General features: G+C 46.7%; 4 protein-coding genes across 6 annotated transcripts; all 4 read left to right on the top strand.

The window, feature by feature from the left end:
* Positions 1 to 94: 94 nt before the first annotated feature.
* LOC117224478 (uncharacterized) lies at positions 95 to 1,873 on the top strand. 3 transcript variants are annotated; one of them, XM_076526935.1, is made up of 3 exons: positions 95 to 1,001; positions 1,110 to 1,334; positions 1,406 to 1,873. In XM_076526935.1, the coding sequence occupies exon 3, from the start codon at positions 1,417 to 1,419 to the stop codon at positions 1,747 to 1,749; it is 333 nt and encodes a 110-aa protein (XP_076383050.1). In that variant the 5' UTR covers positions 95 to 1,001; positions 1,110 to 1,334; positions 1,406 to 1,416; the 3' UTR covers positions 1,750 to 1,873. The 3 variants fall into 3 exon arrangements, with proteins under 3 accessions (XP_076383050.1, XP_076383049.1, XP_033333340.1); XM_076526934.1 differs by having other exon boundaries at positions 1,110 to 1,873; XM_033477449.2 differs by having other exon boundaries at positions 95 to 1,230.
* A 68-nt stretch (positions 1,874 to 1,941) lies between these two features.
* LOC117224485 (zinc finger E-box-binding homeobox 1) lies at positions 1,942 to 3,780 on the top strand. The gene is made up of 3 exons (XM_076527001.1): positions 1,942 to 1,945; positions 2,659 to 2,757; positions 3,473 to 3,780. The coding sequence occupies exons 1-3, from the start codon at positions 1,942 to 1,944 to the stop codon at positions 3,778 to 3,780; spliced, it is 411 nt and encodes a 136-aa protein (XP_076383116.1).
* A 2,237-nt stretch (positions 3,781 to 6,017) lies between these two features.
* LOC117224675 (zinc finger protein lsy-27) lies at positions 6,018 to 15,791 on the top strand. Its single transcript, XM_076526945.1, has 2 exons — positions 6,018 to 9,102; positions 9,648 to 15,791. The coding sequence occupies exon 2, from the start codon at positions 9,788 to 9,790 to the stop codon at positions 10,157 to 10,159; it is 372 nt and encodes a 123-aa protein (XP_076383060.1). The 5' UTR covers positions 6,018 to 9,102; positions 9,648 to 9,787; the 3' UTR covers positions 10,160 to 15,791.
* A 3,103-nt stretch (positions 15,792 to 18,894) lies between these two features.
* LOC117224518 (uncharacterized) lies at positions 18,895 to 22,545 on the top strand. Its single transcript, XM_033477506.2, has 2 exons — positions 18,895 to 19,061; positions 19,358 to 22,545. The coding sequence occupies exon 2, from the start codon at positions 19,414 to 19,416 to the stop codon at positions 19,819 to 19,821; it is 408 nt and encodes a 135-aa protein (XP_033333397.2). The 5' UTR covers positions 18,895 to 19,061; positions 19,358 to 19,413; the 3' UTR covers positions 19,822 to 22,545.
* Positions 22,546 to 22,608: the final 63 nt, after the last annotated feature.

Below are 22,608 nucleotides of genomic sequence, written 5' to 3'. Positions count from 1 at the left end.
CTCGTCCGCGACGATTTTTTATCTTCTTGGGGACGTTCTCGACGCATTTTTGCTGCGCTATTATGTGACCTTTTTACGTGACCTCTATTTGCAGATGCTTCCTTCGCATCGATTTTCGTCGGAGACACTTTTTCCGATCGCGCTCCGGCGAGGTAAGTACCGCGATCGTTCGCTCCGAGAACGTGACAAGACGTAACAGGGCGACGCGGTGTCTCCAGATCTATACAGGGTGTCCCAAAAATACCCCCGAAAATTGAGGATTCCTGAGTAACTTTTTCCTCGGCGAAAATGCAATCCTCGGTGGCACGAGAGTTGGTTCTGTCCCCGGAGCGTTAAAATACAGGGTGTCCCGAAAGTGTCCTGCATTCCGGAAATGAAGGATTCCTGAGGCTATTTGAAGCAACTTTTTCCTTTATAAAATTTGCCTACGAGGCTTCGTTTACGAGTTATTAACGAAAAACGCTGTCGAATGTCGAGCGAGCGCGTCGGCGCCACGCCCCCGCGACCAATACCGCGTCGCGCCGGTACCGAGGTGGCCGCGAGGGCGTGGCGTCGGCCGCGCGCGATCGCTCAGCGTTTGGATCAGCGTTTTTCCTCGATAACTCGTGAACGGTGCCTCGGAGAGAATTTCCGTAAAGGAAAAACTTGCTTGATATCGTCTCAGGAACCTCTCCGTTGGAACGTTGACATAATCCTGTATATTTTAACACTTCCGGGACGACAGCTGCGACCGACTCCTGTGACAAAGAACATTGCTCGATGCGAAAAGCCAAACCTAATCCAGAACTGACCCGGTAATGCGGCATAGAATTATCTTACATATAAAATCTAAATAAATATTTAAAAAGGACATATTTCGGGGTAATCGCAATCGAAGAGGAGCACCGTTTCCAAAATAATTCCGCTCTCCGTTTGGAAACGTCGCGCACCGATTGCCGTGAGACGGTCACACGTGGATTTCAAGAGCGCGGCTGCTCGAAGAAACTCTGAACAGAAAACAGGTTCGTATGGAAGCTGGAATCCGACGAATGCTCGGACAGTCGCTTCGATCTCGTAGCTCGAAGAATGCCGCGATTCCCAAGAACAAAGGTCGCTCACTAATCCGTCAGTTTCAGTCGAAATGTCTCCTCGGAAACGAACGAACGAACCCGTTAACCGAAGAAAAGCAGTTTCGCCAGGCAGTTCCGACGCCTCGCTCCCCCGTCACCCTTCCGGAAAGCGACCACGGGGGTGAGTATTGAAGAAAGGAGCGCGCGTTTCGACGGAGCGTAAACCATTCGCGAGCTAGGAAAACGTGTTTCGCATCGAGTCGCGGGGAGCGGCGACTTTCGGAGGTGAAACGGGGAAGGAGCGCGCGTGCCTCGGTCTCGGCGATGCTAATCGAGTGACGAATATCTTTTTTCAGGTTTCCAGCCGATGTACGCCTGCCTCGAGCCACCGTCCTCTTCGTCGTCCTCCGCCGCGAAGACCGCGGGACCACCGGAGCTTGCGGACGTCTTCTCTGAAGAGCGGCAGTTCAACTGCTCGAGCTGCGGGCGCAGGTACTCGCTGAAGCACAACCTGGTGAGGCACATGCGTTACGAGTGCGGCGGCCAGCGAAGATTCTTCTGCGCCTTCTGCCCGAAGAAGTACACGCAGAACGTCACCCTGCAGAAGCACCTGCTGCGTTTCCACAACATCCCTGTGCCGCGGAGAAGATGCAAACCGCGATCCGCGCCCTACAATCCTCTGTCGAACGCCGAGAACTGACCGGACCTCTAAAAAAGAAAGAACGTTTTCTATCGCCGATCTTCTCGTCGTCACCCCCTCTCCCCCACAGCCCCCCACCCTCCACCGGTCCGTGTAGCACTGAATAAACGAATAAACTCGCAGAGCCCGGCGTCCATTGTCGATTTATTTCTCACGTCGAAATATGTTGTTGTCACAGCGAATCTTTCCGTCATGGGTGATCCGGTGGTCTCTCTTTTGTTTGTCGCAACGAGAAGTTTCTAACAACCAAGATCAACAGCTCGCCTATTGTTATGCACTCTAATTGAACGTACCCCTCCCCTCTATAGACAGATTTTTTAGTACACCCCTCGCCCCCCACCCACGCCCCCTATACTCTGTCATTCAGTCTCCACGGAAGAACACGCAAAATCGTCACGCTCGAAAGTAAGTCACACCGCTTCTCTGGTTTAGCTCGCGTAGAGTCGATGTGTCGCGTTGCCAGTCTCCGACGGCGTTTTCGCCGCTCTCTCGTCGAGAGAGAGAGAGGAACCCGGAGACGCGGCTCTCTCGAGACGGCGAAAGATCGAGAACGAAGGAGGGGCGCCTTTTCTCTCAGTTCGCGCAAGAGGCGATCACGTCGACGGCCGTCCGAGGCTGGCAAAAAGAGAGCTTTGTATTTTTCACTGGCGAACGGGTACGCGCGCGGGTAGACGCGGCTGTAGTTGGCATAATTTAGACGATCCGCCGGCCAGACGCACGATGCGTTCACGCGATAATCGGGGGCACCCGACCGCAGCACCCAAGGCAAGGGCGCTCTCTCTTATTTATTTCGTGGCTGTCGAACGACATTTTTGCATCGTCGATCTAGACGCGCTTGCGAACCGCGCGCGATCCAATACGGCATTTGTATCCATTTGACGATCGATGTTTTTCTTTCGGTTTGAACAGGCTACCCGAGATCCCGGTTCACCTGCCAGCAGTGCGGCCGCGGGTACACGTTGCTGTGCAATCTGAGGAGGCACATGAAATGGGAGTGCGGCGGCAAACGTCAGTTTCCTTGTTACTACTGCAGCTACAGTTTTACGCAGAAGACGAGTCTTCAGCGTCACCTAACGGCGATCCATAAAATCGACGTTGTCAACGGGATGGAGCCCAGTCTGCTATTGTAGACGCGAATAGAGTTCCCCGTGTAATCCTAGAGATAGAGATGTCCCGATGAGGCGAGGGTCGCGCGCGCTCTCTCTCTTTCGGCCCGACCGGACCGCCGAAAAAAGAACAAAAAAGAAAAAGAAAAGAAACGGTCGCGAGTCGGACCAGAAATCTTCTATCTCCATTTTAAACTACTCACCAAGGTTACCCCTTTGCCCTACTCCGATGCTGCTCACTGTCTCGCTTAGCTTCTATCCTCGTAACACGTTCCCTAACTTATACGCTGCTTGTATCTCTCTCTCTTACTCTTACTCTCTCTCTCTCTCTCTCTATCTCTCTTTCTCTCTTATTCTCTCTCTTACTCTCTTTCTCTCTGTACCTCGTATAATCCTCCATTGTCCGACCCGGTTGCCCAAATCAACAACCTCTCTGATTTCCAGAGTCCTGGCAGGATCTCGCCCGGAGAGAATCCGTCGACGAATCGTTCTCCGAAACAGTTCGCGAGCGCCCGGCGTTCGCCCACCTCCCCCCGGTTGTTCTTCCGACGGGTGGCACGTGTCGTTGCTGAGGAACCCCTTTGATTAACGCGACTGTGCTATTGATGTTCTTCTAGGTGTCGCCGAGGAGGCGGTGGCGGCCGGCCGATGGACGGCGCGCCGCAAGCTCAGGCACGACGCGCCGCATCGTCGCGAACCGCGTCACGAAGATCAGTTGCTGAAGTGTCTGCAGTGCGGCCGCGGCTACAAGATGAAGCACAGCCTGATCAAGCACCTCAGGTACGAGTGCGGCGGCCGCAAGAACTTCGCCTGCGACCTCTGCGAGTCCAGGTACACGCAGAACGTGAATCTCAGGCGACATCTCATGAAGATCCACAATGTTTATCGGCCGCCTCTGGTCAACACCGGCCGCAAGAGCCTCTGATCGAAGGCCAGCGACACCATCGAAGATCGTTGCGACCACGAAGAGGCACGCCACGAAGATCCCGACGGAAGATTCTGACCCGGAAGATCGGCTTTAGAGCGTCTCTCTTTCTCTCTGTCTATCTCTCTCTCTTTCGGTCTGTCTCGTCCACGAAGATTCCTTCTCCCGCGTGCGCCGCCCATCAAGATCTCGGCGTGCTCGAAGAGATCGGAACGCGTTTTAGACTTTAACCTTGACAAGAGACTTCTTTCGGAACGAATTAGTTAGACGAACACTGTTTCATTCTGTGCCCGGCGAATCGTTAGACGAAACGTTGTATAGCTCTTTTCTCTTTTCTGTCTTAGTTCCTCGGTTAATTCCTGTTGTACAGAGATTGTATAGTTATATATATGTATATGTATAGTCGGAGCGCCGACACACCGTTTCGAGGCGTCTCCTTTCCGCGGTTTAGACATTTTTGCGTGCGTACACAAACACACACACACAAACACACACACAGAGACACAGACACACGGACACATAGACACCGGAGATCAAGTACCGTTGTCGAAAAGCCTGCGCCCCCCCCCCCTTTTGAATCGCCGCTTCGAAACTAGTTAAAACCGTTTTGAATCTTGGACCTGTGTCACCTAGCGCCTAGTGACAGAAATAAAACGCATAACACAAGATAAATAATGTATTGAACGCATATTCAGTCGCAAACGAGACGGTCGCGCGCGAGCGATTTCTTTCTTTCCGTCCGATCGCGTCGAAGCGCGCTCTTCAACGCCCGAAGATCCAACGAGCTTTTTTGGAAGCTCTCAGCCTCGCGATGCTCGCGTAAGTATCGCGGACCACGGCTGCTCTCCGAGCTGCCGTCGCGACGAGACGAGCGGAGGAAGAATTCCGATCGCCGAATTTCAGAGAAGAAGAATCACTCGCGCCGAAGAATTGTTCGCGGCGCGCGGAGTTTCTGAAACGCGCGAACAAGGGAAGAAGAAGTCCGCGCGGAATTGGTAGAACACAATGGATGGTTGATATGAGGGTTCGTAATTGCGTTGTTCGTTCGGTGGAACGACCGTTCGCGTGGGATTTTCGCGAGGAGAATCCGTGCGTCGCGAGACCACTTTTTCGAGAGGATTTCTCGCGGAGCGGATTCTGCGCGCGAGAAGTGTCCACGGTGAGGGACGCGTTTGTCGGAAAGTGAACGAGACGCTGAATTATTATGTGATAGATTTATTTAGTAATAACGATAACATTTGATTTTTATAATATAGTATTTGTTTGAATATTGTTTGCAAGCCGAGGGAACGCCGCGATGATTAAAATATGAGTATTATTATGTTATTGTTAGACGCGTCGAATGAAAACGACGTCGATTTAGACTTTTTTACAAGCGAGACATTTTTTAGTAGATTTTGAGGTTGGTAGAGATTTTTTTTTAAAGTATTTTTAACGATCATTTTCGCGGTATAAAAAGTGTTGGAACAGTTATTTTACAACCGGAACAGTCGTAGAATATTATTAGGATGCTGTTCGTTGAGCAATATTTGGTAATCGTGTTTTTTTTTTATATTGATCAACGAAATATCCGTTTTTTGTTATGTAGAAGAGCTTTTATTTTCGAGACGTATCGATCCTTTCGCGATTGAACATTTTTCAAAACGTGCCGTGAGTATTCATTAATTATTTCATTATTATTGTATTCGTAATTATTATTTTATATCGCGAAGCAATAAGTTATTACTTGCCATTGGCATCTACGTTTATTTTCAAAACGTAATCCGATCGTTCCAGAATAATGTTACCCGATTAAATAGTCGGAGTTGAATTGAATTAAATTTTATTGAATTAATTGGATTAATTAAATTAAATTAAATTGCATTCCAAGCGATTAAAAAACAATTCTTAGAGAAGAAATGTTGATCATGGCGAATTTGAGCAGCTGTCTACGAGGCTGCATCATTTAATTGCTTTGTTATACAGGGTGTCCCACAATTATTTTAACAGCCGAAAATGAGGGGTAGCTGAGGTCATTTGAAGTAACTTTTTCCTTTGCGAAAATGCAATCCGCGGCTTTGTTTACGAGTTATTAACGAAAAACACTGGCCAATGAGAGGTGACGGTGCGAGAGAGAGGGTCCGCGAGAGAGTCCGCAGCACGAGGCTTTGACAGAAGGTCGGGACGGACTCGAGCCGCGATCGAAGTATTGAACAAGTCACAAGGCGAGAACTTTCCGGATTTTTTTAACTACATAACAGTGATATTTTTAAGAAAAACGCTGTTCACCTTTACTTTAGAACGTCTGAAGAATATTTACTAATTTTTCGGACCCGAAATAATATGAAGTTTAACCGTGACAGCTGTTTTAATTTTCTGGTGTGCATGACACCTCGTGTGTACCATATGAAATTTTTATGCAAGGTGTACAGTGAAGATTAACGAATGATTTGCAAAGCTGATTTAATAATAAATAAGGGACGTAAAGAATTTGTTTATTAGAGAGATATGAAAAATATTATCAGTAAGAAACTCACCCATTTAGTTGAGGATGCATTTGCTGGCTGAAATTCATGATGTCGAAGGGCACTGACCTTGTACAACGTACAGCTGATCTTTCACTGCACTGTCACTAAACACTGATCACTTAATTAATCACTGATAATCCGAATCACTTGTGGATATTTAAGAAAGATCACTGAGACTCGTTCGCGGATAATCGTTTATTCGACGCGTTCGTTCGGAAGTCGACGTTTCACTGCCAAAAAATCGAGGCCTCGACCGTGGGCCCTTGTCGTTCGTCTTTCGGCCGTCCGAGGAAATAACAGCCGATACTATTTTCTTCGAAGCGCAGGGTACCGCCAAATGAAATAAACAAGATATGCCGAGACGTAAACTGTGTCCGACCCGCTGTCACCCTGCGCTCTTAGAACGTAATTAATGGCCGTGCGAAGAAAATGGTATCGAGTGTCATTTCCTCGGACGGCCGAACGAAGAACAACAAGGACCCACAGTCAAGGCCTGAATTTTTCGGCAGTGAAACGTCGACTTCCGAACGAACGCGTCGAATAAACGATTATCCGCGAACGAGTCTCAGTGATCTTTCTTAAATATCCACAAGTGATTCGGATTATCAGTGATTAAATAACTGATCAGTGTTTGGTGACAGTGCAGTGTAAGTGAACTTCGCAAATAACCATACCAGAGGTTCCACCGACAGTATCCCTCGAATGTTGCGGTCATCGACCTGGGATCAGCTGTTCGTTGTACGAGGTCAGTACGTACGAGTCAGCAAATGCATCCTCAACTAAATGGGTGAGTTTCTTATCGATAATATTTTTCATATTTCTCTAAAAAACAAATCCTTTACGTACCTTAACGCGATTATTTATTATTAAATCAGCTTTGTGAATCATTCGTTGAATTCTGTTCGTACACGGAATTATTTAAATTAAAATATCATTTACGAACTTTGTTAATCTTCACTGTACACCTTGCATAAAAATTTCATATGGTACACATGAGTCATGCACACCAGAAAATTAAAACGACTGTCACGGTTAAACTACATATTATTTCGAGTCCGAAAAATTAGTGAATATTCTTCAGACGTTCTAAAGTAAAGGTGAACAGCGTTTTTCTTAAAAATATCACTGTTATGTAGTTAAAAAAATCCGGAAAGTTCTCGCTTCGTGACTTGTTCAATACTTCGAACGCGGCTCGAGTCCGTCCCGACCTTCTGTCAAAGCCTCGTGCTGCGGACTCTCTCGCGGACCCTCTCTCTCGCACCGTCACCTCTCATTGGCCAGTGTTTTTCGTTAATAACTCGTAAACAAAGCCGCGGATTGCATTTTCGCAAAGGAAAAAGTTACTTCAAATGACCTCAGCTACCCCTCATTTTCGGCTGTTAAAATAATTGTGGGACACCCTGTATATTGCTTATTTGCCATATTGCTTGTCTCTTGCATCGTTTATTTATTATATTGATTATTTATTATATTGCTTATTTTTTATATTCTTTATTTATTATATTGCTTTATTTTTTTTTATTATATTGCTTTATTTTATTGTTTTTATTTTTTTTTTTATTATTCAACGAGAGGGAAGCAATGAACAATATAAATTATTGTTCAGAAAATATTAATTTAATGCAGGTTAGAGCTAACTGTTTAATAACAAAATAACCACCTTGGGGAAGTAAGAAATATTTTAGAATACATATTTTTTTAAAAACCCCAAGATAAAGAAGACTCGCTATTCGATTCGCGAAGGTTCGTCAGAGACATTATCTTAAAATTGCAAGTTTCAAATACATATATACATACATACATATATGTATGTCAGGTGGTAGTTTCAGGAGGACTGAGAATCTCAAATCGTGTCCCAGATTTGTGTGGAGCACCCACAGCAAAAATCGAGGCTGATAAATTATTCGAGGGCTTGGGCAGCTTTCATAATATTTTTCTATATCTATTCTATAATATCAAATATAAATAATATTGCAAATAAATTTCTTTGATTAGACCAATTGGATCATTTGTAGGCTACGATGAGGGGACATATAACCTTGACATAGTCAAATTATCACATAATTAAATAAAACGATAATGATAGGATATATATATATATATATATATATCTTATATATAAATATTTATTACATTAATTCGAAGTATATATAATAATATAAAGTAAATAATTATCATATTACTTAATAATTATTATGCTACAATATAATATAATATATACGTTAATAAAATAATAGCGATAGAGGCAGTTCCGTATCAGTCTAATTAATAGCCTACGTTTAGCCTAATTAATATCGAAACGGATATCCACCGAACATCGCCAACGCACAACGACGCATAAATAATTCACGCGTCTCGATCATTTTCTCTGCGACCGTTCTACCAATTCTGCAACCATCACAACAACGACAACAACAACTCCGTCCAACTTGGTTCGCGCGTTTCCAAAAACGTGCACAGAATTTCAGTGTTATCTCGGCGATCGGAGCGCGCAACGTTCGCGGCGTCGGCCGACGGCAGTTCAGGGAACGCGATCGATTCGAACGCTTTCGCGAGCAACATTGAAGACATCTCGAACAATAATAATCTTTTGTTTCGTTGAAAATTCAAATTTGGGAGCTTTCACAATATTTCAGTGTTTTTTCTCTTTTTTTATTATTATTATTATTATTTTTTCTCGCATTATTCTCATATATATACATGTATATTTTCACGCGCGCGCGCGCGTGAGATGTTGCGATCTAACATTTCTGCTCTGCTCGACGAATCAGCTCATGTCGAAGATACTCATCCTGCGTATTGTTCCTATGTACAAGTACGTATATACTACTAATTAATTACTCGTTCGCACAGAATTAATTTCGTAACTGTTAACGCGAGATTACGTCCTTCCCCCTTTGTTTTAACCTTTTCGATTCAAAAAAGAAAAAGAAAAAAGAAAAAAAGAAAAGAAAACTGAGAAAAAAGAAAAAAAGGAGAACGAAGAACGATCGTTTTGAGAAAGAAAAAGCAAAGGATTTCTTTTTTTTTTCGTTACAATTGTTTCCCATATATTTGATTTCACTCACTGATTTCTCTCTCTCTCTCTCTCTCTCTCTCTCGCTCTCTCTTTTTATATATACATATCGTTATTCATGATTCTTTTATTATCCGCGATTTCTGCGACTGACGCAGCCTCTGATAAATGCTCTCTCTTTCTCTATTTCTCTCTCTCTCTCTCTCTCTCTCTCTCTCTCTCTATTTATCTTTTTCTCTCTCTCTCTCTCTCTCTCTGTCTCTCTCTTTCTCTCTCAGCCACCGCGGTCGATCGAATTAGCGGTGCCGCCTAACGCGCGAAATTTCTCTGTTTTTTTTTTCCAGAGATCTACCTGCCGCCGGCGCGGCTGGGGGCGTGCCTGAAGCCGGCGCCGCCCTTCGACCCGGGCCTGAGCTGCTACGCGGTGCCGCGGCTGGTGTTGCCGGACACGTCCGGCTGGATCCCCGAGACCGACAAGCCGTACATGTGCTCTAGCTGCGGCAAGGGTTACACGCACATATTCACGCTGAACCGGCACCGTCGCACCGTCTGCGGAAAGATCAGGAACACCAGCGGCAAGTGGAAGTGCCCCCGTTGCACCCGCTCCTACGTCACCGAGGGCAACCTGGTGCGGCACGTGCGGTTCGAGTGCGGCGTCCGCCGGAAGTTCTGCTGCATCTTCTGCAATCGGAAGTTCACGCAACGGTGCAGCCTGATCAGGCACCTGCGGAACTTCCACAACGAGAGCGTCGACAGCAACAGCGGCGGCGCGGGCGTGCCGGCCGACAACCAGCCGACGGTAAACCCGTACCACGTGGAGATCAAGACCCCCGACACCACCAGGATGTCGATTTGAGGCCGGCCGGACGTGACACCCAACGCGGCCAGACGCGGCTTTTTAACGGACGCGGATCCCACGACCCGAAACGACTGCGACTAAAATCGTCTACACGATTTTTCCCCCTCTTCGGATTCTAAACGAAAAATGGACGATCTCGCGGCGCACTTTTTTTTTATGGTCGCCGATTAGTCCGCGATTGTAAAAAGAACCGAGGGGACGATGATCATCGCGTCCACGTTGCCCGAGGCGTCCGTTTTCGGCGCGCGATCCGAGAGGGAAATTCGGCAGAATTTAGCGCAGCTCGGTCGAGCATTACATTTACATTTCCGAGCGAACGAATCTCGACGGTTTCTTCGACGGACGCGCGCCAGGGAGCTTCGCCGTTTCGCGTTTCGGCGATCTGCTCGGACGCTTGCTTCGGTTCTTTTTTTATAAAACGTTTCCAGCGAGCAGCTTCTGTCTGGTCGCGCGTTTCGTTCCGATGCGAATCTCGTTGATCGCCGCAAGTTCAACGATCGACGATCCATCGGCGAGATCTTTCTTTGAACGACGGTTCAAACGGTGTCTTCGTTGTGTGCACAATGATCGCGGATTTTACGCGTTTATGGGGAGCGGTCGCGGTTTAAAACAGCATAAATGATCGGAAGAATTGGAAGATTCCGTTTTATTGCCGCGAGTCGATTAACACGAGCACCGATAGAAGGAACTCGGTATTTTGGCGCCCTTCTTGCAATCGATCATTTTTTTATGTCGCGCGGAAATCCGCGGTCTCGCGTGCACGCTGTTCCGACGGATTTTAACGCTCCGCCGAATTCGTAACTTCGATCAAACGTTTCGCGTTGGTTAACTTCTCGTTAACGGTTCTCGCTCGCGGTTCTCGAGGAGGTGCAATTCTCCCCGCGATTCTCTCCGATCGTCCCTCGGACGTCGTCGAACCATATCGACAACGAAACAACGCGAAACAGCAATTAATTCGAGCGAGACTACGAAGCGCGGTAAATTCTCTCCGATCGTCCCTCGGCTTGCGAACGAAAATAGACAATTTGGCAACCGTGAAAACGAGCCGCGAGGCTCGAACAATCGTGCAAGCCGAAGGACAATTGGGGAGAGTTTACCGTAATCGTATCCCCCCCTTCCAAATTGTCCATTTTCGTTCGCAAGCCGAGGGACGATCGGAGAGAATTTACCGCGCTTCGTAGTCTCGCTCGAATTAAATGCTGTTGCGCGTTCCAATTCGTTTCGGAAACGAAACTTGCGAGAGGAGAGTCCCGTTATACGACGCGATCGAACGAATTCGCGACTCGCGGATAACATTGGCAGAGATTCGGAATATCGCTCGGTTTTCGAAGCGCGAACGAAACGGTTGCGCGAGTCGTATCGCGAGCGATAGAGTCGAGTGTCGTTGCCATTCAATTTCAATTCGTTGCTTTCGTATTAATTAGTTCGCAGTGCAGAAACGTAGCGGCGAAGCAAGTCGACGCGAGTGCTTTCGCGTTCGACAGTTTCACTTTCGTCGAACCTTAACGTCGACGCGGCAATAAATTACATAGGCGTGGCACTGTCACAGGGAAAAATTCCCGGCAACCCGAAATTCGGCATTTCCGGGAGGAATTACTGTATCCTAAAAATGAAACCTGATTTCGACGGTCTGCCAACGTCGCTTGGGACTCGAACGTCTGTTCGATCGGCCGCGACAGTCGCATATTTCGCTATACCTTCAGTCTCGGAATGAAATTCGCGCCAAGGTCGCGAAGATCCATCGGAAACGTTCGCTCGAAGTTGCAAATTCCGACTCGCGTCCGGCAACGTCGCCGCGAAGTGCAATTCATTTTTCGAAAAATGTTCTCCAATTGGACGATCTCACGATCCGAGAACGATTCGTGCCGGTTGCTTCGAGATCGCAAACATTATCCGGGCGACCTCGAACGTCGCGGAGTTTGGAGGCGCGCCGCGCACTCTCTCGCGAATCGAGACATTTCAGTACAAATTACTTAGGACATTTTCTCAGAAATTCCAAGCTCTTTTACGATGAACGGACTTTTTAAATCATCACGACGCTCTTGGGCGAACGATTTTTTTTTAGGTTTAGCAAAAGAATCGACGATGATCCAGTGATCGGATTTCGCGAATTAATCATAAGTTTTTAGTCGACGTGACAATTAGCACTGTAGCCAAGTAAGGGATTTTAATTAGAGAACTGCCCGCGCTGTTTTCCGGCTTTTCTTTTACGTTTTACGCAGACGGACGCGGAACTTCCGCGAATCTCGCGAGAGAATGTCCCTGCGCGCGGCGACACCGTTCGAAGAAACCGCGGAAATGGTTCCTTGCGGAAGAAAATCTTTTTAACGTAATCTCTATCTCTCTATCTATCTCTCTCTATCTCCTACAAGCAGTAGAAGTTTCAAGTGTCACTTACGTCTTAAGGAATTCACGTCGTGTTACGTAGACTAGCTGTTAAGGAAGATATTAGAGAAGAAAGCGGCAATCGCGCGCGCGCGTTCATAGATACGTTCGAGTATGAAAAACCACGGCGGAAGAGAATGCGGAGCCCGGAGCCAGCGGCGGAAACCGTTCGAGAAGCTCGACGTTCGACCGAAGATCGTTCGAAGACAGTTTTTCGTTCGGATAAGTATTGTCCGAGGTAACAGCACGCGTGGACATAGTAATCGCCTGGCGACTGGCAGCTACTCGAAAACGGCTGGAATACTGGTATGGCCTTTTTAAATCGATAAGCTTTTGACTATCAGAAGAATCTATACATAAATATATAAATAAATAAGCAAACAAATAAACGAATGAATAAATAAATAAATATACATATATATGTGTATACATATACGTGTATACAGGGTGTCCCAAAAATGTCTCGTAATCCGGAAACGGCGAGTTCCTCGGGTCATTTGAAGCAACTTCTTCCTTTACAAAAATGTTCTCCGAGGCGCCGTTAACGAGTTATTAAGGAAAAAGCAGTGACCAATAAGAATCGAGTACGGCTAACGCGAGGCGGCTCAGCCAACCAGCGCTCGAAGCCTAGTTCCGCTCATTGGCTCGGTCGCCTCGCGCCAGCCGAGCTCGCCTCTCATTGGTCACTGTTTTTCGTTAATAACTCGTTAACGGTGCCTCGGAGAAAATTTTTGTAAAGGAAAAAGTTGCTTCGAATGACCCGAGGAACCCGCAACTTTCGGATTGCGAGACATTTTCGGGACACCCTGTACATGTACATGTGTACATCTATATATGTGTATGTATATATATGTACACGTAATATTTCTAAGGATAAGGTCATAAAATGGCACTGAGCACGGCGAAGGAGCGTTTTATCACGGTGAGAATACGAAAAGAAAGAAAAGAAAAGAAGAAGACCAGGGGGGGTCCCCCCCGTCGGGGGACGATTATCGAAATTTTTGGCGACGATTATGTGCCGTTTTCTTGAAAAATAAAAAAAAGTGTCTTAATAAGCTCTGGATCTTTGCACGTGCATCGACGATGTGCATCCGAGTGCAAGATGAAGAAGATACGCTTTGTTGCTCGTTCTGTAAAAAAGAAAAATGGAGAAAAAAACAAACGAGAATGAAGGAGAGCACGAGAAAATATTTTCGCGATACTAAAGGCTGATTATTTGATATATATAAATATATATATTATATATATATTATATATATATATATATATAGCGCGCGTGTTGGGCTTTCGATAAGTTTTACGTTACGTTTTTTTTCCGAACATATTGTCGGTTATTCGTTGTTTTGTTTCTCTCATAGCTGTATACATTCGTATCACTCTGCGTGCGCCGCAGAGGACTGAAACACGGCTTAACTTGTTCGCGCTCACGCGTGACCGAAATTTTCGGCGGGAACTTCTTTCGTTTCCATCGTTCTCTTTTTTTTAAACCAGCCGCATGCAATAATCGGTGGTATTTATATATATAGGGTGCCCTAAAATTATTGTATTTCCGGGAACTGAGAGGTTCCTGAGGTGACTTGAAGCAACTTTTTCCTTTACAAAAATTTTCTCCGCGGCTTCGTTTACGAGTTATTCACGAAAAACACTGACCAACGAGAGATCGCGTACGGCTGACGCCCCGCCCTCGCGACGACAGCCGCTGAGTCATACGGCCGACGCGACGCGGAGGGCGGAGTGCCGGCCGCACTGGCTCTCCGACTGGTTTCACGTTTCTCGTCAATAAGTCGTGAACGAAGCCTCGGAGAACATTTTTGTAAAGGAAGAAGTTGCTTCGAATGACCTCAGGAATCATTTTCCGCAAATACCATACTTTTGTTTTATTATATATATTATATTAATTTTGTTTTTGTTACCCAAAGTATTGTTTATATATATATATATATATATTGTTTTCATCGTTTTCTTTCCACGCGATCTCGCGTAGCTTGCAAAGACGGCGCCGAGAGGACGCGGGAGAGAGCGTTATCCATCTCCCTCCCCCCTTTTTAAATGCTTAAATTAATCGAAGCGGTTCGCGCGAAAAAAATTCCGTGTCTTCGTGTCGCATTCTTTTTTCTTATTATTAAGTATTATTCGTCATCTCTCGGCTGTGAACGCGTTAAAACGAGGCGACGCGAACAAAACAGGGCGCGCCGCGCCGCGCGCTTTTTTCCCCATTGTTTCGGCCACGCGTAAGCAGCGCAACGGGTTAAGCGGTTTCCTTGGACGAGTACGTGTAAAAATGATTATGCTGTACGATGCGAGTTGACGGCGTTCCTCCTCGTGGCGCGGCCGCGCGGGTCGCGCCTCGACGGTGCTGAATGTTTCGAGCCGTTCATCAACACTACTAATTTCTCCGACTTTTTGTTTCTCACGTGTTTCCCCTCACCCACCGCCCCCCTCCGTTTCTCGCTATATTCTTCCCGATTGTTTCACTTCGATTCACCGAATTAATCCGTTAAGACTGCGTTTTATTAAAGGGAACTAGGATTATAACTATCTGCGATGGTGCACTTATTAAAAAGGACTTCGACGACGACTTCTATCCAAAAAATGGTATCGTTGTTGCTCAGGACGTGGCCGGCGATCGTTCGCCGGCCGGTCGTTATTGTCGCAGTCGACAAACGTGACGGCTCCGATGATCTTTCTCGCGATCGGCGGCAGATCGGCGTTGTTTTAGGCTGTGACGTGAGGGATGACAGAGTAAAAAAAGAAAAAAAGAAACGCGCGCACGAAGAAGCGACGGCGGAAAGCAAAAAAGAAGAAGAAGAAGCAGAAGAAGAAGAAGAAAAAGAAAGAAAGAGAGGAAAAAATGAGAAATCGTTCGTCTCGCGTTCACGCTTCTTTTCGTTCGTTCCTGGTCGACGAATCGATTTAACCAAAAAAAGAAAAAAAAAGAAAGAATAACGCACGCGCGTTTTACGAAGCGTGGTGTGCGGCAAGCAAAAACAAATATAAAAGGAGGAGCGACGAAAGTAAAAAGAAGATCTCGAGAGCGCGACTTGTCGTCGACGCGTCGGTCAGGGTGCCCTCGTTGCGTCGCCGCGGGCGAAAAGAGCCCGAGCCTGAAATATTTTTGATTTCCTTTTGTTCACTTGAACCCGCGATACGTAAAGCAGGATATCTCGTCAGAAAGACCCTTTTGTTGTTGTATAAGGTGTTACTTAAAACAGAAGAAAACTAATAAATACACACGATTTACGTATCTCACGGCAAATGCTTTCCTCTCGACTTCACCGGGACAAAAGAAAAACACCCTTCTCGAGAGAAGATCCTATTTTCTGTTCTCCTACCGCGTCGCCGCGTGCCAGATCGAACCCCCACGGATCTCCCTCCCTCCGCCCCCACCCCCCTCTTGCCTGCGAACTTTAATTTCGTTCTCTCTTTCAGTGTGTCCACGCATCGATGTCGTCACCCTTTCCTCCGCGCGTCGAACTCTCCCCGGCCAGGTCTTCCTCGCGCGCGCGCTCGTCGTTCGAGGGGCGCGCACCCCGGCCTCCGTGCTCGCGCGCACATCAATAATTGCACGGGATACAGTGTATCGATCGTCTCGAGAGCGCGGCGAGAAGGCGTGGCCGTCGAATCGGCGCGGGCCTCTCTTTACAATAAAAAAAGAACGCCGCCTTCTTCCTCCCTGATTGTTTGATCGTTCCCTTCCGACATTTTCGCGCCCCTCTGTCTCCCCCCGCGCGCACACACATATACACAGAGATCTCGCTCACATGATTTTCCGATCCTGTTTCAGTGAAACGACGTCTGTTTTGCGACCAACTGCCCCGCGAATTGTGGCGGCGCTGCAAGGACGAGCTGCTCTGTCTGAAGTGCGCGAAGAAGTACAGCGACTGGCGGAGCCTCCGGAAACACATGAATTTTTTCTGTCAAATGGAGCCGCTGTATCCGTGCCCGTTTTGCACCCACAGAGCCAGGATACCGACACTGCTGAGATATCACGTGGCGCGCGAGCACACCGCGCCCGTGTCGGTCGAGGAGATCTGTTGATCGTCGTCGTCGTCGTCGCCGCACGTTAAACGCTCGGGGCGCACGATATAAGTATTGCTTGTTACTAATTGTTCCCGCCGAATACCCGAAGAGAATCGAGTACAATCCTTTCTGTATGATTCGCGCAACGATTTCGCACACTGGTGGAGAAATTTCGGGAGAGGCGATGCGATTGGTCCTGGCTCGCGGCCAGGTTTTTTTCTTTGTCTGGTCGTTGACGATCGGTAATTGTGAAAAACGCCTGCCGCGAGGTTGTTACAGTACATTCTTTACGATCGATTGTTTCTAGTAAATTTGGTAATGACAATAATAATAACAATAATAATAATAATAATATAATAATGATAACAATAATACTATTATTATTAGTATTATTATTAATTACTGTAATTAATATTATATTATATAATTATTATTAATTACTGTAATTGATATTATATTACATTATATAATTATGTTTAATATATGTAATATATATGTATTATATAATATTAATATTAATAATTATGTATTATGTATGTAATATACATATTACGTTAAGATTACATAATTAATACTACATTAATTAATGTAATTAATATTGGTATTATTAATTAGTACTATTACTACTAATATTATTATTATTACTATAATTACTACCATTATTGCTACTATTACAAGTACTAATAATAATAGTAATATTATTATTATATGTTATTATTAATAGTAGTAGTAGTTGCAGCATTAGTAATTATAGTAATAATAATATAGTAATAATATAATAATATAATATTATTATTATTTTTGTTATTAATTACTACTACTACTACTACTACTAGTATTGTTATTATCAATATAATTACTAGTACTAGTATATATTGCTAGTATTATTATTATTAATATAATTACTAGTACTACTACTAGTATTATTTTTATTAATATCATTACTACTACTAATATTATTATTATTATTATTATTACTATAGTTACTACTGCTGCACTACTACTATACTACTACTAATAATAATACTATTATTATTGTTATTATTATTATTATTAGCAGTAGTAGTAGTAGTAATTATAGTAACAATAATATTATTATTTTATTAATATTCCCTAGTAAATCCCTAGTAATAAATTCTCCCCAGCAAATCCTTCCAACTTATAAAAATGTCGCAAATTATTCAGATCCCTTGCGTCTCGTTTCTACAGTCGAACGACGATCGATAACCATAAAAACGAGCCGCGACGAGTCGAATAATCGATCGACGGTATCTCCGTTTCCCGAAATTGTCCATTATCGTTGCGCGATCCGAGCGAAAATACGGTAGAAATTTACCGTACGTCGCCTGTGTACCCTCTCAGCGATCATCATCATCCCCCAGCGTTACCAAGCGGACCAACGAGTTTCGTTTGCGTTTATTCTGTTAGTTCTCTGTAGTTGTCCTCTGTTGCGATGTCGTTTGCAATAATAAAAAAAAAGAATACATTCTATTCTTGTCTGAACTGCGAAACTGCGACCTCTACGAACCGTGATCCGACCCGATGCACGCCGATGTAAAAGGCATTAGGCTAATTGTCGTTCGCCGGCCGAACACCCCGGCGATCCTCTCCCCCTCCCCCGCCCGCAACAGAAAGAAGGCTCCTCTTTGGTATGAATAAAGTTACGATCACCGTTTCGAACCAGCACCAGCCGCCTGTTTCTGATTTTTCCATTCCCGTTCACACCGTTTTTCTCGTTTCGTCGATCCCGACATCGTCGTCCGACGACAATCGGAGGCCCAGCACGCAACGACGATCTCTCGCCGCGACGGCTTCTTTGCGCTACGATAATCACCAACCATCCGCCTTTCGTCGCTTAACCCACCCCCGCCCCCCCCCCAAACCCCCGCAGCCTCCTCCCGTCCATTATCGCGATGACGATCCGAAACGTGTTCCGTTCGTGGCAAAGCTATGCTTTCGCATCCATCCGCGACGAAACAACGCGATCGCATCGCCCGTTCGTTGTTCTCTTATTGTTCCAGGTCCGACAAGGCCGGACGTGTTGTGCACCGGGTGCGATCATTTCTTGTTCTAACTGGCGGAATTTTGATTTTTTAGGGCCGGACTTGGGCTATCTGTTGGACGACGCGTCGGACCAGTCCGGCAAGCCGATCTTCATCTGTCCGCGTTGCGGCAAGGGGTACACGTGGAAGGCGAGCCTGCAGCGCCATCTGAGCACCGGCTGCGGGCTGCCGCCGATGTTCTGCTGCAGGATATGCGAGTACAGGACCAGCCGCAAGGACATTCTGTTCAGGCACATGAGACACGTGCACTCGCAGTTCCCGGCTTAGTGACGCGCACGCCGCCGCGCCGCGGGGGACGTCGAAGCTTCTCGCGGGGACGAGGTGGAACAGTGATGACAGTGATGACGAACTAACGCGCGTCGACCAGTGTAGATCCCCTAAGTTGTCGCACGGGCAAACAGTGTGTCTCCGGTTTGCCGTGCACCTTGTCCGTAAGTTCTGACGTCGGCGGCCCGCCCTCTCTCCGGCCACGCCGCCTCTCCGGCCACGCCCTCTCTCCGGCCACGCCCATTTACGATACAGCCTCCCCTCCTTCGTTGTTCACATTCTCAATAAAAAGAAGGTTGTTCGAAGGACATGCTCGACCCGACTCGATTTCGTGGCACGATCACGGTAGAGAAATTTCGAACGCGATAGCTTCCGACCGTTTCCTTTCGTTCCGGCGGAACGATGTCCTCGCCGATCCGCGAACTGCCGCTTCATCCGTTCTTCTCTCGATCTGTTCCAGGTGTGTGGAACGTGCCGGGCTACGTCGACGGCTACGCCGGCAACCCCGTCGACGGAATGCCGCTACATCCGGAGCTTGAGAAGTTCCGGGTGACCGGCCAAGGGACGGCCGGCGGCGGCGGCGGCGGCAGCACGCCGCTCGCCGTGCCAGGCTACTCGGTCGTCCACAAGCGTCACATGTGCGGCTTCTGCAAGAAGGTGTTCCCGCTGAAGAACCTGCTCAGGAAGCACATGCGGCTCGGCTGCCGGATGAACCCGAGGAGCTCGCACTTCGCCTGCTCGTTCTGCCCTTACAAGAGCACCTACAAGGCGAACGTCGAGAGGCACGTGCGCAACGTACACGAGACCGGCGTGCTGAAGTTCTGCTGCGACCTCTGCAACTTCCGCAGCAACTACTCGTTCTGCGTGCGCAGGCACATGAAGACGTTCCATTGCGCACCCAACGCCGACCCCGGCAAACAGTAGTAGGACGGTAGCTAGAGACCGCGGCGCGATTAGCTGTCCCGAATGTTTCGTTCTCGATGAAGGGACACCATGAGGTTTCACGAGCGTCTCTTCTCGATGTGTTCGCAAATCGTTGGAGTGCGGTAGACGATAAGCAGCCGCGTTTTCGCACGGAGAGAACCGTTCGAGTAACTCTCGACGAGGGGCTTTTAAGCCGCTGCTGATTGCTTTGGTGCTCGGATATGCGGAGTGTTCGGAAATTGTTGTACTTGAAGTGAAAGGTGCTTCAGGTTATTTCGAGTAACTTTTTCCTTTGCGGAAATTCGATCCGCCGCTTCGTTCGCAAGTTATCGACGAGAAACGTTGATCAATGAGAGGCCGCGTACGGCTGACGCCACGCCCTCGCGACCACCGCCGCCGCGGAGGGCGGAGCGCCGGCTGCGCTCGCTCTCGCGATTGGTCCATGTTTTTCGTTGATAACTCGTAAACGAAGCCGCGGAGAAAATTTTTGTAAAGGGAAAGGTTGCTTGAAATCACCTCAGGAACCTCTCGCTTCTCGCTTCGACATTAATTTTGAGATACTCTGTATTAGAGGGCAGTGGAGCCGGTTACCGTGGGCTGACCAAATGCTGTGTCTCTGGCTTCTTCTTCGGCCTGAGTAACTTCGTATTTGTCGCGCAAGACGTATCAAATTTATTTATCCTTTTATTTTGTTTAGAAGTACGTTATTAACGCGGAAGTACGTTATTAATGCGTTCGGAGGCCGAACGAGAACGCTCAATGGTTCGAAAGGCACGGTAATTGGTCACTCCACAGTAATCGGTCCCACTGTCCTAGACAACCAAAAAATAAGAGGTACGTGTTTCTTTTTCATATTCGCCAGTTTTCGTATTTAGAAATCTTTCGTATTTCATCCGATGAACTTCGAGGGGCCCTTTCACCCTTTCACTAGCTGGTAAAATACAATGATATGTATACCGTTTTATTATTTTCGACCTATTAAATTTACTATTACAGAATATACATTTTTATTCTGCTTCTGCTTACTACGGTCTAACCAGACGATTTTCTTTTTGCATAAATATCCGCTGTCCAAAATATATAATGTATATATATAAAATATATAGTGTAGATGAGAGCTATAGCAATCGAAGGCGGACACCCGAAAACCCTTCCTCGACAGTTTTGGGCAAAGAGAAATGTTTCTCGCGACAACGGTTTTGATCTGGAACTTTTTTTTTTATGAACGTGCTCAGAAGGGTCGAAGGTGTTTTTAAGACTGCTCGACGACAGAAGAATCGAATTTCGTATCGGTTTAGAAGATATTAGTAAATTAATTCGAATACGAGCTCGACTCGTGTCAAACGAATCAACGATCGTCGCCAAGGCGATTAAAATGTAAATCAACCGTTAACGACGAATTATATTGTTTCCGATAATGTTTTTGTAGCCTGCCAATAGCGAAGTTTTCTATCACCAAAACTGAACGAACAAGAACTCTTCCTCGATTACCCGTCGCATTATTAAAAGACCAATCGAATTAAATCGAATAAAATTCACCCTTGTGTGCGAATACCTCGGCCAGCATTGTACACGCAAAAATATAGATTCTCAGATATCTGGGACTCCCAACTTTTCGTAGATGTCCTGTGCAAGGTGTTCCGTGATTACGTTTAACACTCGGAAAGGAATGATTCCTGAGGTTATTCGAAGCAACTTTTTCCTTAGCGAAACTTCGATCCGCGGCTTCGTTTATGAGTTATCAACGAAAAACGCTGACCAATAACGGATCGCGCACGGCTGACGCTCCGCCCTTGCGACCACCGCCGCCGCGTCATACGGGCGACGTGACGCGCGAGGGCGGAGCGCCGGCCGCGCTCGCTCTCCGATTGCTCCACGTTTTTCGTCGATAACTCGTAAACGACGCATCGGAGAACATTTCTGTAAAGGAAAAAGTTGCTCGAAACGGGTAGATTCACAATAATATCTTTCTTTCAGCTGGAGAATTCTCGAAGATCTCGAGAATTTCGCTTTCCTCGTTAGAACCGTATATATATATTTTTACAAGCTGTTCGACGCAGCTCCGACATTTTCCGTTAAAAAAAAAAGCAATCGACCCGTCGAGAAAACGATTTCAACAGCGAGGTACTCGAAAGCTTCCGGTTTCAGGACACCCCGTCTAGTATTTAGAGAGAATCGATAGAGAGTAAGAAACAGCGAGAAACCACGACTCGAACGATTGTAATACTCCCCCGCCCCCCGCGGAGATTGTACACGTAATCTAGGATAATTTTTCCACCGCGTCCCGCACAGAATTTCAGTATTACGCATCCGTGAACACTTTTCGGATCTCCTTGCGGTTTTCCCTAGCCGCGCGCATAGACGCGCCGTAATAGAGGCGAGAGAGAGAGAGAGAGAGAGAGAGAGAGAGAGATCGACGTACTCTGTCTTCCGTTTGCGATCGGCGCGACGAGACGAGTCGCGCTCATTAAGCGACGCCGAAAGGAAGAGAGCGAGAGAGAGAGAGAGAGAGAGAGAGAGAGAGAGAGAGAAAGAGACAGCCGACGCAAATAGAACCGTGTAGAACGCACCCCTAATTAAACGGCGCGCCGTTCGCGAGTATTTTGTAACAGCCGATTCGAGGCGCAATGGAACTCGGCGTGACTTTCGCCGAGATCGAGCCGCGCCTGCAACTTCTTTGTAATCCGTTCGTGAACGCAATAAAAAAAGATTCGATACGTTTCACCGAGGCATTACGATCGTGTGCGTGCGTGCGTACGTGTGTGTGTGTGTGTGTCCTTTGACCAT

Source organism: Megalopta genalis, chromosome 16 (genome assembly GCF_051020955.1).
Source record: "Megalopta genalis isolate 19385.01 chromosome 16, iyMegGena1_principal, whole genome shotgun sequence".
NCBI lineage: Eukaryota > Metazoa > Arthropoda > Insecta > Hymenoptera > Halictidae > Megalopta > Megalopta genalis.
The sequence above is the reverse complement of the archived record's forward strand: the minus strand, read 5'-3'. Positions and strand labels throughout refer to the sequence as shown.